This window comes from Zea mays, chromosome 3 (assembly GCF_902167145.1).
Source record: "Zea mays cultivar B73 chromosome 3, Zm-B73-REFERENCE-NAM-5.0, whole genome shotgun sequence".
Classification (NCBI taxonomy): domain Eukaryota; kingdom Viridiplantae; phylum Streptophyta; class Magnoliopsida; order Poales; family Poaceae; genus Zea; species Zea mays.
Window position 1 is genome coordinate 136523270 of NC_050098.1, and position 15448 is coordinate 136538717.

Here is a 15448-nt window from a genome sequence, read left to right on the forward strand (position 1 = left end):
CATGCATGTACACACAGGGCCGGTCCTAAGGGGGTGCAGGGTGGGCAGCCTCCCTAGGCTCCCAAATCTATGGGGCCACTAAGTATGCACTAAGCATATGATGTATGTTATGGATTTTTAGTAATTAGTTTTAGTCTAGTCAAGTTCATTCGCTAGCTGCAACTTGTTAAGAATATGAGAAATAAATCGATGAGCTTGCCATAGTCACAGAGAAAACAAATCGTCACAGACTCATAACACTACGCAGTGACGCGTTGAGTCGTCGATGCCCTTTTGGCCTCGCTACTCTAATCTCGCCGACGCTAATACTGCCCCTGCAACTCTAGATCGTCTCACACTGTATCGTAATTGAGTTCTTCAGTTTTTATGGACGACATGATCATGACACCATGCATCAGGTGGTTTATCAATATCAAGTGCAAGTAAATATTTATGACTATAAATTAGATTTATTCATTTTATAAACATTAAAGATTTTTTTGTGGTCAATATAAGTTATTTTTTGCATCAAATAATAATTCTTAATTATATGTTTATAAGACTTCATATATAGACATATATTACCCACATAGACATATATTACCCACAGACGCTACCACGGCGCTGGATTTATTCCTAACAAATATCTCAAAGTTATGCTAACTCTTTCAGAATTTTTTTACAATAAAATATATGCAACAACGGAATTCCATGCTCTTGACGAAATCCTTGTTTCCAAAAGCTAGAAAATATGAAACAGGAGGTTCAAGTTCCTTTGCTTTCTGGACCAGTAACCATCTTCCAAAATACATGCAGACAAAGGTTTTGCAACTTTGAGCTCACCGTTATTTCGACGACTTATACACGGAACCTTCGTGAGCATACGTGACTGTGTCCGTGAGGGCTCAAGTTCCTTTGCTTTCTGGACCAGTAACACACTGATGAAAATATTCTGAAGAAAAGCAAAAAAAATCGCCCACCGTGGGGTTCGAACCCACGACCACAAGGTTAAGAGCCTTGCGCTCTACCAACTGAGCTAGACGGGCTATGTTTTAAAATGCTATGTAGTTTATTTAAGTATTCAAAAGACACAACAAATTAATATTCACTTTATCCTTAAATTTAAAAATCTTTAATATGGTAATACCTCTTGCTAAAATCACTTTGATAAAATACGCTATTTCACCAGATAATACATATTGCAACTAGATCAAACATTCTACTCTCAAATTTTCCATATTTTCAGAACTTATCCGTCTTCCAGAGTCCAGACAAAATGCCAATTGCAGAAACTTTTGCTAGCACATCTGTGCACACAAATAAATCCATTTGGAGCCATAATGATCTGGTGCCAATAACGGAATCCTGTCTCCTGCACTCTATTCTTTTTTTTCAATCATTCAGCAGCCTGGATTTCATAAAACCTATGCACGTAACAGCATGCCAGATTTCACACCGAAGGAATAACAATATACTCACTCCATACAAATTTATAATTTGTTTGAATTTTTTACCAAATTTGATCAGTTCATCTTATTCAAAAAAAATTGGAAAGTGAAAAATTCAAAGTTATTCTTAAATCATATAATAATGATATTATAGTAAAAATTAATAATAATAATAATGTATTTTTAAAATAAGACGAGCTGGTCAAACTTAGAGTTAAAAGTCAAATGAATCATAAATTGGAACGGAGAGTATAATTATCTGAGCGCATGTTTGCTTAAGTTGTTGCTTTTGCACAAATTACTGTGAGTTGTGAGCTATAAAAAATATGTTATACATTACGGGTTGTGGGAAAATTGAGAGTAGTTTGATTCAACAAGTATGACTTCTTTGAAAAGCTACGTCAGCTTCACATATAATCCCACCCCACGTATCAATCACCTAATACACTTTTCTTTGTTTTTTCTATGTTTCTTCTGATTCGCTGATGAGGCCATGAATGCCACTCAATGCCTCTCTATGTCATGCTCTTGTTGCCTAGTCCTCAATGACTAGAGGTGGACGACGACATCACCCGTGGCGGCCCATGTGACTAAAGTTTGTGGTATCATTGAATATCTAATGAAGATTGTTGCAGGCTCCGATCATCATTATGAGGGGCCATTATGTCCATTCTCCATGGGAGATTCAAGAAGAGCAACTATAGTGAAATTGTGGCTTGTTCGAGTGCCTCGCAAGGGTGATACTTATGGCGTCCTTATTGTGGGATTGACATATAATGAAAATTAGAGCATGAATCATCTAGCCTGGACTCGCCACAATAACAACATATGTTGTCGGCAAGTAACTGAACCTCAGGGATATATATTCAGTCATCTCTTGCCCTATATGGTTTGCAGTCCATACCTATTCTTAGGACTGCATATACTTATTGTATCATATTTTTCTATTTAGCCTTGTGTCGATTATTGTTGAGTTTTATCTCTTTCTAGTAAGTAGCTCGCTACAATCAATACTATCTTTTTACCAAGCTGCTAGATTGATTAGAAGCTAGCATAGAGTTATTTAGAACTAGAACAAGCATACACTTCCATGCCAATAAACTTAATCTTAGTGTTAATATTGAGTTTTGTATAACAATTTTTATAGGCCATTCACCTACCAATAGCCATCTAGATCCTAGCAAAAGCCATCTTGAGTGTTGATGTGCATGTACATCTAATGTGTTTCCCCAATATTTGAGTTTGTGTAATGGTGGAATAGATTAACTTAGTGGAGCACGATGACAATGTGTCCATATTTATTCATTAGAAGGACACATAAAATTTTTCTCATAATGTCTGGAGGTGTCAATTGTGTGAGTCCCACCCTATTGACCTCTTCTGCAGGAACATCCAAGCGTGAGTACTGGTTGTTAGCATTTTCATAGGGACACATTTTAAATTAACTTAATTTATTCATGACTAAATTATAGCGTTCCTCACACCCACTCTTTGTCCCCTCATAGAGTGAAATATACTTAACCAAAGAGCATGGGTGTCTTTATGGTTACACTCCCTATTAAACACTGAAAGAGAAATGTGCCCTTGGGCCATTTCTAATATATTTTGGTGATTAAGTGCCCAACACATATTGAGTGAGTAATTATATGTCAAATGATGGATGAAGTGCAAATCAACAAGAATGTATGATTCTAGACTTAGTACATTTGTTTTTGTGTACTAATATATTTGTCTAAGTGCTTGAATCAGAAAAAGAAAGGGATTGGAAAGAGCTGGCTGTGTTCAGTCAGCTGCTGCTCAGTCTGGGTGCACCGGACTGTCCGGTGCGCCAGGCTGGCTCTGCCGAACTGGTCACTCTCGGGAATTCGTCGACGGCGTACGACTATAAATCACTGGACTGTCCGGTGGTGCACCGGACTGTCCGGTGAGCCAACGACCGCCAGCGCAACGGTCGGCCGCGCAATCCGCGCACGACGCGTGGCCCCAACCAACGGTCGGCTGGGGGCACCGGACAGTGTCCGGTGCGCCAACGACTACAATTCTGCAACGGTCGGCTGTGCCATTTTAGGAAGGAGATCTGCACCGGACAATGAATAGTGAATGTCCAGTGGTGCACCGGATTGTCCAGTGCGCCACCCGACAGAAGGCAAGAATTGCCTTCCCAGAATGCCTCCAACGGCTCCTAGCTGCCTTGGGGCTATAAAAGGGACCCCTAGGCGCATGGAGGAGTCACCCAAGCATACTTTGAGCATTCTTAATCTTCCACACTCCGTCTTCGCGCACTTGATTGACTTTCTTAGTGATTTGAGCTCCGTTCTAGTGGTGAACTTGTTGCGATTCATTCGAGCTCAAGTCTTGGCTGTGTGTGTGCGTATTGCTACGGATTTGTGTGTTGCTTTCCTCCCTTACTCTAAGTGCTTTCACTTTGATCTTTGTTGTAAGGGCGAGAGACTCCAAGTTGTGGAGATTCCTCGCAAACGGGAAAGAGTATAAGAAAGAAAACAATCGTGATATTCAAGTGGATCATTGGATCACTTGAAATGGGTTGAGTGCAACCCTCGTCCATTGGGACGCCACAACGTGGAGTAGGCAAGTGTTACTTGGCCGAACCACGGGATAAATCATCGTGTATCTTGTGCTTGTTTTCTTTGTGACTATTGTGTTTCACAAGAGCTCGATTCTTAGCCACTTGATTCTATTGTGCTAACACTTAATCAAGTTTTGTGGCTATAAGTTTTAAGTTTTTACAGGATCACCTATTCACCCCCCCCCTCTAGGTGCTCTCAAACACATCCTTGCAAAAGCCTCTCAAAAGGATGTTTTTGGCTTTTAAGTTTGATTTATCCTAGTGTACCTCGTCATAAATTAAATTTGTAGGATCCTTAGGTTTTTGAAGATCTTGAATGGCTACTCTAGAAACATCTATGTTAATTGCCCTAAGCTATGCTTCCATATAAATTTCCCAATATGGAAAATTCTCTCCCTCAAACACGAGATGAGGACCAAACCCATTGGACATCTTATCTCTTGGTAGTCAAGCCTAAACCTATTAGCACAAAGATTTGATACCAAATAAAAGGATTAAGATGCTCAATAGGTGGTGTAAATCATGCTTCTCTAATTTTTCTTGCATAAATTAAAAACCTATAAGCAATACCAACTTCACCCCTTGTGCCTAATAGTGTTTCTACCCACAAATCAAAAGTTTTGTACCCTATGTTCCAATCCTATTCTAGCATGGAAACTCTAGTGAAGTAAATACTTGAATGTAATTGCTCAATGTAAAGAAAGGATTAGAAACACTCAATGTTTTGTTGACGTATCAGAGTCTGCACTCCTCACTAGTCCTTGTTGGAGGATCCATGCAAAGGTGTCGCACCACTTTGGTATGTCCACGAATCAAGTGCTCTATGAACTAGTTCTTTGCCTCTCCAGCACGATAAATCACTCACAACCATATACACCCTTGAGTTGGATCACCCATAAGCTCTTCGAGTGATCATCAAACTCCTGATCGCCACCAAGTCATCTATGTGATATCGATCACTAAGAGTAACAAGCATTGACCGTCACTTGACCTGATCAAGTCTCTTAGAGATAATGAATGCACACAAGCTACTCTCAATGCACTAATGAGGTGGCTAATAAAGCGATTAACAACTTTCAAATACCTCACTACGAAAGTCTCTTCCTCACTCTTAAATGGTTCCTTCAGTATTTGAAATGGGCAAGAGAAATCATATAGTTGAGTTGGTGGTATAAATAGCCCCAAACAAAGGAACTATCTGTTACAACACGACTCAGCCTAACCAGGTGTATTTGTCATGTTTGATGCACACCAATTCTCCAAACCGGACACGACCAGTGCATTTGTAACAACTAGTTTTAGAAACTAGACATTACTATACTAGTATCTGGTGCTCAAACCGATGCCATACTAGACACGTCCAGTGAGTATAGTGCTTGAGTGCATAGTGCAGACCTCTATAAGTACCCTATACAGTGCCATGTCTGATGTGTACTCAACCTCTCAAACACAGTTTACAACCTCTCTAAGTACCCTGCCCGGTGGTACATTGGACACATTCAATGAGTATATTGTGTCCGAGACAAATTATGCAAGCTCTTTGGGTGCGTTGTCTAGTGCACCATATCAGGTGCACATCAGACATGCTAGTGTTGTGTTCAATTGCAACAGGGCACACTCCTTCCTGGTGGCCCATATTCAATGTCCATTGGAGACATCTGGTGCTACTACAACACCACCATCTCACTTATTTTGATCCTTTTTAAAAAAAATGTTTCAAACTTCTCTTATGCTCTCATGGGTTTGCCTAGCACTAGTTTTCATATGTGTGCATCACCACTCCTAACTAGAATTCCCTAGGTCAAGTTATCTGTTTCATGCCCCCTTTATAGTATGATCAAAGGAAAAATAAGATCCTATCACTACTCTAAGTATCCAACAACTCCATCGACACTTACAACTAGTCGATCCTTAACCTTCTCGCTCATCCTTTGAAAACCAATAATTTATTTCTATCAATAAGGTTATGTTATCATTTTCCATTATCATAACTTAACTCACATTGTTTCTGTGAAACACATTAGTCACAATAATATTATGTTAGCATTAATTGCTAGAACTTAACTTGGGGCCAGTCTAGATACTTCTACGGTGCCTTATGGCATTCTCCAACTCATGTTGGAACCTCACTAGGTATTCTATCTAGTATGGTATTCGGTGCATACCGGACAGGCTGGTGTTTGGTATCTAGTGCACATCTACCTATCTAGTGCAACTGACCGTCGTTACCTTTTTCATATAGTGTCGATGTTGTCTGGTGCTTTATTTGATGCACCATCGAACACCGAACACTTCCGATACTGCCTAGCACCATACATTTTCTTCATTTCTTCGCATGTCTTCGTCCAGGCTTTTTCCTATTGTGTCTTGAACTCTTCTATATATTTGTAAGTCTTTAACATGTTTTCTAACATCTTTCTTGATGTGTTGATCATCCAGATCACTCTTTTATCTTAGTCCAAGTCCATTTATGCATCCTTTGAATTATATTAAAAACACTTAGCAAATAGTATTAGGCTAATATATTAAAAACACTTAGCAAATAGTGTTAGTCTAAATAGTTATGTTGATCATTAAACATCAAAACCTTACTTTAAATAGGTCTCATTCTATTTTTCTTACAACTATTTCGTACAGGAAAATCTTAGGAAAAGTAAAATGTTTTTTTCTCAGTTTGAATTTACATAGCTTGCGAATTGGTCTGACAAGAAATAGCAGCACCAGAACTGAATAAAAATTATACATGCAGTCCTACAGGCTTAGACATCCAGAGTAGTAGTCCGTGGCCAGATGCAAAATGGTGCTTTATTGTAGTACCTTCAACGTATTGTTGATAATAGTGATCACAGAAGACTAAGAGCAAACCAAATTTGGGAGGAAAGGAAAAGGACATAGAAAACTAGAACATCTTTGAAGTTACAAATTACAGGAAGCAAAATGTAACTGAAAAACATCTGTACATTCAAATTTCTCTTTTCAATCTTATTACAATACACATACAAGATCTTGTTGGATGTCAGGAATAAAATCAGAAGATGAACATGTACTATACCACTGATCCATCTATAGAACATCATAAGCACATATAAATAAACAACTTCCATCTAGCTGATATCACATTCTGCATGCTTCGACTTAATAACATGTACATACTAGAAATGGATGGTGCCGTACCCGCTATCATGTGTAACTATGGGGGAAAAACTGCAAACTGATACCATTTGATTATCAGGCTTTTAAGAAACTTTGATGCCATATGACTGTACGAATTGCAGGCATCCGGTATTTACCAAAAGAACGTCATCCAAACAACAGCGAGCAGCAAGGTTCCCAGCAGAGTCAAAATGGATGTCACTATTGCTCGCTCTTGAATTGTAAGATTCCAATTGGCATCTGGTTAGCGTTGCTAAAATCTGGCCTCGAAAGTGAAGCTTGATTACTTGATATATTGTTCTGCCCTTCTTTCTGTTGTGGTATTCCTGCATTCTGGTTGTTGCCCCGACCAACCGGCGGTTCATGGTCATGTTTTCCTTCATAGGTTGTTATGACAGCCCTGGGGTCTGACGAAGCCCTCTCAATGTGCTTCCGGACATTGCATCCAGCAAATGTGCATTTGTAGTAACTCCTACAGGTAGAGGGGTATCATATCATTAGATAATGAGACGATTTTATATAATGTTGCATAGAGGTAAAACATGCAGGCGGTCCTCTCATAGTCCCATCCAACAACCTTTGCCAGTTGAAGTAGTTTTAATGAATAATCTTACCTCTAGTTAAATCCATCATTTCTAGAAATATTCTCATATTATAGCTACTCTGTTTTTCTTCATTATCCTACTAGCCTACCCTTTCTTTCAAACTTTACCACCAAACCGTCTATGGTGGTAAACAACGCGTTCGCTTCTGACACTGAACGGTAGACTTCTCAATGGCCTAGCCATGAAATGATAAAATTCCATTAAATTCATGACATAAATAGAATGGTTCAGATGGACTACGTGATCTAAGGTTAATTACAAAGATGACATCTGGGACTGAGGTTTTACTTAGTATCTAGATTTCAAATATTTAAAAAGAATGGCAATGCTTTAGGACAGCATAAAGAAGTCTAAGACACTCATAATATCATCATAGAAACCACAGTCCATGACAATAGCATCTCTGGCCAATCTGTCCATTCGCCCGTGTGTGTGTGTGTGTGTGTGTGTTCTGACATGACCAGCCAGTTAGATGGCTGCAAGCTGGAGCCGCCCACAGAAGGGGATGGGGGTAGATAGTAGACTCATCGGTGCACCTGGTGCTGCAAGGGACCTTTGGTGGTATGCACTCCATGTCTCCATCACTGAGGCATCGTTCCTGGCATGGGGCCTCTAGGGCATTTACACCCTGGTGTAGTTTCCCCGAGATGGCAGCGTGCTCTTGCCATCGACACCGCGCCGTTCATGCAGCATATCGTGTCATTAACCAATGTGGACATGTTACTGTTGCATAATCCAGCTCGGTTTTTAGTTTCTTCTTAGTTGATTGGTTAATTTTCTTTCTTAGCTAATTGATAGTTGATTGGCTAGTTTTTATTCTTAGCTAACTGATAGCTGATTGGTCCTGTGATTTGTGGCTGCGAGCCTTTGCAATTGGGTATATAAACAGATCAATTGAATACACCTAACGGGTGGTGTAGTTTGACATGCTTGTGTCTTGATAGTCTCAGAAACAAAAGACGTTGGCTCTCTCAACTTGTGAAGCGGAGTATATGGAGGGCATGGCTAGAGCATGCCAGGCTGTGTGGCTGTTGGTGGACATCGCTGGCGATAAAGTCCAGGCACCGCTAATGAAGATGGACAACAGGGTCCGAGCCGGGGAGGGGCAAGCAAGCAAGGCTCGCCCCCCTAACCCTCAAGTAGTGCTATATATATATACACACACACACAATATGAATTATGGAATTTCCTTTGGTCAAAATAAATTTATCCATCCAAGTAAAAAAATCGAGATATTTTTTGAAGCATCAAATTCGTCGTTAATAATAAAATCGATGAATTTCAGCATAGTTGTTAAGGCGTCACTTAAGCGTGGAAGCAGTAAGGCGAGGTTTAGGGGCAAGGCGTCCGCCTCGCCTTGCATCCGTGACTAAGGTGTCCGCATTAGACAATAAGGTGTCGCCTTAGCGACGCTTTGCGGACGTCTTGGATGGCTGTCCTCCTTCAGTGTGCTCTCTTCCCTCTCTGCTCTCCCCCAGTGCGCTTCCTTCCCTCTCTGCTCTCTGTTATCTCCCCCTCTCTGCTTTCTCTGTTCTCTACCTCTCTGCTCTCTCTCTCTGTTTCAATTAACTCAGTTTCAGTTAACTGCCAGTGTTCTTAGTTAGTTAACTCAGATTTAGTTCTCTAAATCTGGATATGAATGTGAGTGATAGCGATGAGGCGAACGAGGTGGAAGATGATGAAGAGAATCCTCCTACATTTCATGATGAGTTTGATGATGGCTATTGAGGGATGAGGGTGTTATCTACTACTATCTATTACTTCAGTTGGACTAGTCTATTATGTTGATTTATGTTGAACTTGTACTCCTATTTGCTACTATAATACTATTATCCTTAACTATTTGAGACTATATTCCTATATTCAAAATTTATTGTCTATTTTTGTATATTACTAAGGTGTCGCCTCGCCTTACGCCTTATCTCTTAAAAGGTAAAAAGGGGGTCGGTCGTCTTACCTCGCCTTGCCGCTTTAACAACTATGAATTTCAATCTAAAGTTGTCATCGGATAGTTGTTGTGTGCGCGACAAATTTGCCGTGTACCTACGCAAGCTGGCGGATTATCACCTATACAAGTTATCAAAACACATCTACGAAATAAAATGGGAGATGATTTTATGTGAAATTACTTGATCATCTGTATTGAGATAAAATTGACAGCTAAGATCAACTCATGACATAATCGAAGCTTTTAATTTGGTCGATCATTGTAGAGGCAAGTTATTTTGATCTACGTTGGAGTTATGTGTATATATCATATAGTATTTTTTACCTTATGGTATTGATGAATTGTTCGGCCCCTCCTATGTCGTAATTCTGGCTCTACCCCTGATGGACAATCTGTCCACAATTGCACTCGGCAAGAACCTTGTTCTTCACGATCGAGTAAGCACATCGATCTAAATATCATTTCATCCGTGAATGTGGAGAACGAGAAGATCTACGTGGATCATGTGTCTACTGAAGAATAGCTTGCGGACATTCTGACAAAGTCACTTGGGTGCACACGGTTCGCTGAAATTCACTGAAAGTCACTTGGGTGTTTTTTTTCATTTTGTGAGTTTTGGTTGTTCTCTATTTTTGGTTCCCTTCTTTTGCTTTTAGCAGCTTGTCTAGGTAAGTCAGGTTTGTTCTTCTCCCCCTTTTTTCTGTACAGCCCCCTCTTGTATTTAATCCCTTTTATATATATATCAAAATTGTGACGCTATAGGGGCTTTCCCTACAGTTTTCCCGGTCAAAAAAGAAGATTGGCATCATCCAAGTCGATACAAGTTTAGGGGAAGATTGTTGCATAATGCCATAATCTAGCTCGATTTTTAGTTTCATTTCTTAGCTAACTAATAGTTGGTTGGTTAGTTTTCTTGCTTATTCAGGGAGAGAAAAACCTCACGCAGGTCGAGAAAACTCCAACGAATGTAGGTCGAGAAAGCCCCAAACCCTGGCCTTGTGAGAACAACCAACAAATGCAAATCGAAAAAAACACGAATCCCTACCCACCCTTAAATAGTGGCACCACTTCCCTTGTTAAAAGGACCAAAGTCCTAGGCCGAGCCTTAGACATGTGCTTTAGCATGTGAAAAAGACGAGAATTTTTTTAATCCATCTAGAATTCGCTTCTATAGGGAGTGAAACCTAAGACCTCAGGAGTGCTACTGGATCTACCTAACCAACTCGGCTAGGCACCCATTTGCATTGAGGTAGAGAGACAATATTTAACAAGACATGCTTCAAGGAACCATTAACTAAGCTAACATGCTCCATCAATTAAACAAGCCAGAGCATGACATTAGCATTTCATTGTTACTAGAAGAAAAAGGTACTTGCCAGCAATGTTATCAAGTCGTCTAGTCGATTTTAGGCGCTATTGGAGTGACCAGGTGACTAGTCGCGATTAGTCATCGACCAGGCTCACTAGTCAGCATTGTTTTCAAGTCGTCCGATTAGTCGTGATTAATCGTCCAAGTTGGTTTGGACCAATCGTGATTAATCATCCAAGTTGTCCGACTACTCCATGATTAATCGCCCAAGTCAGTCATTCAGAACGACTAGCAAGTCGTCCGACTTGAAAACAATGCTAGTCAGTCCTAGTCATCGTATGCATATCAGGACTAATATACCAAATACATACTACTATACTATATGTTCTAGAGTACAAATAAGCATGAAGATAACTCTAGGTTAGTGGCTGCATGTAGGATTGCAAATCTGGCAGAAAAACATGAGCCCAAGTTATCTGAGCCATCCCAGATGCAGCCTATGTCCTAACGTGCCTAGCAATTACATTATGTTTCAAGTTGACCACCGCCTCTAATCGGCTTAATCGAGTCATAGCCCCTAGTTGAGTCCAGTGTCGATATCGACTAGGACGACTAATGTCACTAATCACACCTAGTCAAGTCCGAGATAACGATTAGGACAACTAATCATGATTAATCAGACAACTTGATAACACTGCTTGCAAGTTGTACTGATGCATGAATTAGAAAATATTGGTATCTGTATGGACTATCGATGAATAGTTCAAGGCGAGACAAATGCAATTACTAACACATTTCTTCTTGTTTTTACAGAATTCCCAGTAGATTATAAGGGACACGAAAATGGAACCCAAATACATAACTTCAAAAGGCTGAAGTGGAATTCTGTGGTACATATAGTAGTGATTAGTGAAAGTAAGAACCGTAATTTTATCCAATAGGTGCCATGAGTTTGGTAACATTTTATTCTCCACAAAATAACTGAATATATATATTGTGACATCAATGCAGAGAAAGACAAATCTTAATGTTGCCTACCCCTTACATTCCATACGTACCTACCAAAAAAAGCGAGCAGATATAAAAATGATACAGATCACACAGAAGAGGGCACAGCATACCTTGGATGAGAATTCCCTTTGACTACCTTCTGCCCATACTTGCGCCATCTATAACCATCATCCAAAAGATCAACCTCACTAGTTGTTTGCACAATGATCTTAGACTCTGACAAGGTCCTTTGTGAAGAAATTTGTATATTCCTGAGCATTAAATAAATTAATTTTATGAAACAAGAATCTGATCATAGTGGTGTAGAGTTGCAATGAGAGCTAAACTTACCTTCTTTTACTCTCATTATCAGCGTCATCCACTTCGTGTGGCCTTGATTCACCATCATCCATATCATCTCCATCACTTAAACCATATGCTTGCTCAGACATCCCGTATATATTGTCCTGATCTCTCTTGGCACCTGACAAGCCAGATGTGGTATCATTAGATTGTTCATTTTGATCAAATGCTGAAGAGTTGCCGTCTTTTGCCCGCTTATTTGGTGGACGTTGGTGATTGTGTTTGCCTTTGTATATGATCTCAGATATCTGACCATCTTCTGCATGCTCTACCTTTTTCTTGACAGGACAATTGGGATGGGTGCATTTGTAATAGCTCCTTGGACAATCACTGCCCTTTACCACCTTCTGACCATATTTCCGCCAGTTATAGCCATCATCAGCTGGCTTATCAACAGGGGCATTAACTTGATACCTTTGGGATGCCTCAGCAGACTGAAAGGATGGATTCTCATTGTTTGCTGTTGCCATTGTCATATCTGAAATTCCTGCCATACTGGCTGCAGAATTCATATGGTGTAGAGCTCCAGAAGTTGTTGCAGCTGTGGAGAAAGATGGCTGTTCAAGGTGATCAAACATTCTGAGTGGAGAATGGGTTGCTTGGGCTGTAACTTGAGCCAGAGCCTGCTGGTGCGACATTCCAAACCCCCCCTGCAGAAATATTGAACAGGTAGTCATCAGAAAATTTCAATTCACTCTATTTCTTCAGGACTAAAGCAGAAGGTCCAAAAACTTACACTGGTTAGGTAGGAAATATTGAACATAAATTTACGATAGTTTGACTGTTCTTACCATCAAATGGTCAACTCTGTACCCATTTGTGCTGGTTTACGTAGTTCAGGATTTATACTAACAAAATTACAAGTCCAACTACAAGTTTAGCCTCCAAATCCAAATTGCTATAAGGCTCTACCTACCAGATATTGCGAATACAGAACAATGATTCAATGCAAACAAACTATGAGCTTTTTTTACAACTTCTGCTGCAGAGCAGAGCAAATTGGAGGCCAAATTACTCTATGAATAGATAGAATACCAAAAGCAAGAAGCAAATAACATTTTTTTCACAGGAAAGTTTGCCCTATCAGCATCAAGATAGCGTGCCAACTGGCAACCATCACACTGGCATGCAGTAGCACAATTATGTTAATGCAATATACCGTATCACCACTTGGCATATCTAAAAGATCAAGAAGCATCACCTACCTATCTTACTAGGCTGATATTATTCAGTGCCCTGCAGTGCCACACACAAATATAGCAAGGTGGCTTTATGTGTTTTGGGACAAACATATGGGCCTGATCACTACATGATCAGTACAACATCAAGAACCATCTCACTAAAAGCACTGACGGAACTGCAAAAGTGCTACCTTTCAGAAGTTCTAGATTCCCATGTTGCTTGATTTTTTTCCATATTTTTTAGCATCACTCAAAAGGAAACCCAGTAGATGAACAGATTGATGAACCAGTAAAGTCATGCCACAAGAGAAAGAAAAGGAATATGTTTCGCAACAATCTATGAACTATGCAATAAGGAACATATAAAACCGTTTTTTTGTATTAAAAACTAGAATCAATAAAACTCGTCTCTCCTAATATCTCGTACGTACGCTACCGTGGTGCAAGTGCAACAACATACATACGCCAAAAAAGGCGATTATAGCATACATACTTTTTTTAGAATAATATTAGTTGCTAGCAAGGCCACAAACAAAATAAGTTCGCCGAAACTAATTAACCAAGAACCGCAAGCAACATCCAAAAAACTGTTTTTCGCGCCTGAAATGAAACAAAAAAAAAACTTGTAATATTTTCTTCCAGCAAGAAGTTGCAGCCGCCGTCAGGACGTACCATGGCCGGCGAGAAGAGCAGCCCAGGGGAGTCGAGCAAACCGGAGGGGCTGAGGCCGGGGGGCACCGTGAACAGGGACGCGCCAGCGAACGAGGACGCCGGCGGCGCCACCGAGAGCGCCGGGCCGGCCCTCGCGACCCCTCCTCCTCCCGTCTGCGCTTCATGCTGCTGCTGCTGCGGAGGCGGCGCGAGGGAGCCAGTAAGGAGCTGCGTGAAGGTTGCGGCCCCGGCCGCGGAGGAGGAGGCGCCTCCGGGGCCACCGCCGCCGTCGGCATCAGATGGGAAGAGCGCTGAGGCGAGCGTGAGCGGGCCGGGGCTGGCGTCGCCGGCGCCCGTAAAGAGCGACTCCGCCGTTGAGCGCGGTGGCAGCGCCAGACGCGGGCGCGGCGGCGGCGGCGGGCGCGCGGACATGGTCGCAGGAGGCAAGAGAGGAATTCTAGAGGGAGAAAGAGAAAGGATTCCCCTGTTCTTGGTTTTCGGCGTTGACTTTGGTTTGTGTAGGTAGGTTTTTTTGGGGTTGGATGAACAGAGTCTGACTTTGGCTACCTTCCCCTCTGCAGACTGCCTTCGGAAGCGGAAACGGAGAGGCGGAGAGAGAAAGAGGGAAACCAATATGTGCTTTATTAAAATATCCCTCATAACTCCAAAGTTACTAGACAGACTATACAAATAAAAATAATGTTTTATATTATAGTATTCATAAAGTAAAGTTCAAAATTAAAAGTAGAATTGAAAAGACTGATCACAGCCAAATAAAAGTAAAAATGTACTGTAAGTATTTAGCGTTTCATTTATTTATTATTAGAACACGCTTGGGTCACAAGGTTAGACTCGTTTTAGTTCTAGCAGGCCTTTAGCCACATTATATCAGCTTTTTAAAAAACTTAGTTTACATAAAGCATTGTGCTTTATTTAAATTCAAATACATCTAATTATGTAATTAAACGGATGAAATTACATAAACCACAACAATAATTAAAAATTACATAATTCAAACATAAAAAATAAACTAGTTATATGTCCGTACACCGCTACGGTTTTTATATATGACACAGGAAAATTTTTGTTTTAATAAAGCACAAAATATATAGCGACGGCGGCCGTATCAGGCACACTATCAGAGGTTGTAGCATGGTGGGTCACTCGGCGTGGAGTTCACGGGGCCTATCCTTGCATCGCTCGGCACGGAGTTTGCGAGGATTTATCCTCACGG

General features: G+C 40.6%; 1 protein-coding gene and 1 non-coding gene across 2 annotated transcripts; both read right to left on the reverse strand.

The window, feature by feature from the left end:
• Positions 1–952: 952 nt before the first annotated feature.
• Positions 953–1025, reverse strand: TRNAK-CUU (transfer RNA lysine (anticodon CUU)). The gene has a single exon. It is a non-coding gene; the product is annotated as a tRNA-Lys (tRNA).
• Positions 1026–6803: 5778 nt separating this feature from the next.
• On the reverse strand, positions 6804–14804 carry LOC100281507 (uncharacterized). The gene is made up of 4 exons (NM_001154425.2): positions 14236–14804; positions 12371–13032; positions 12151–12291; positions 6804–7639 (listed from the first exon to the last, which is right to left on the reverse strand). The coding sequence occupies exons 1-4, from the start codon at positions 14644–14646 to the stop codon at positions 7369–7371; spliced, it is 1485 nt and encodes a 494-aa protein (NP_001147897.2). The 5' UTR covers positions 14647–14804; the 3' UTR covers positions 6804–7368.
• Between the last annotated feature and the right edge of the window lie 644 nt (positions 14805–15448).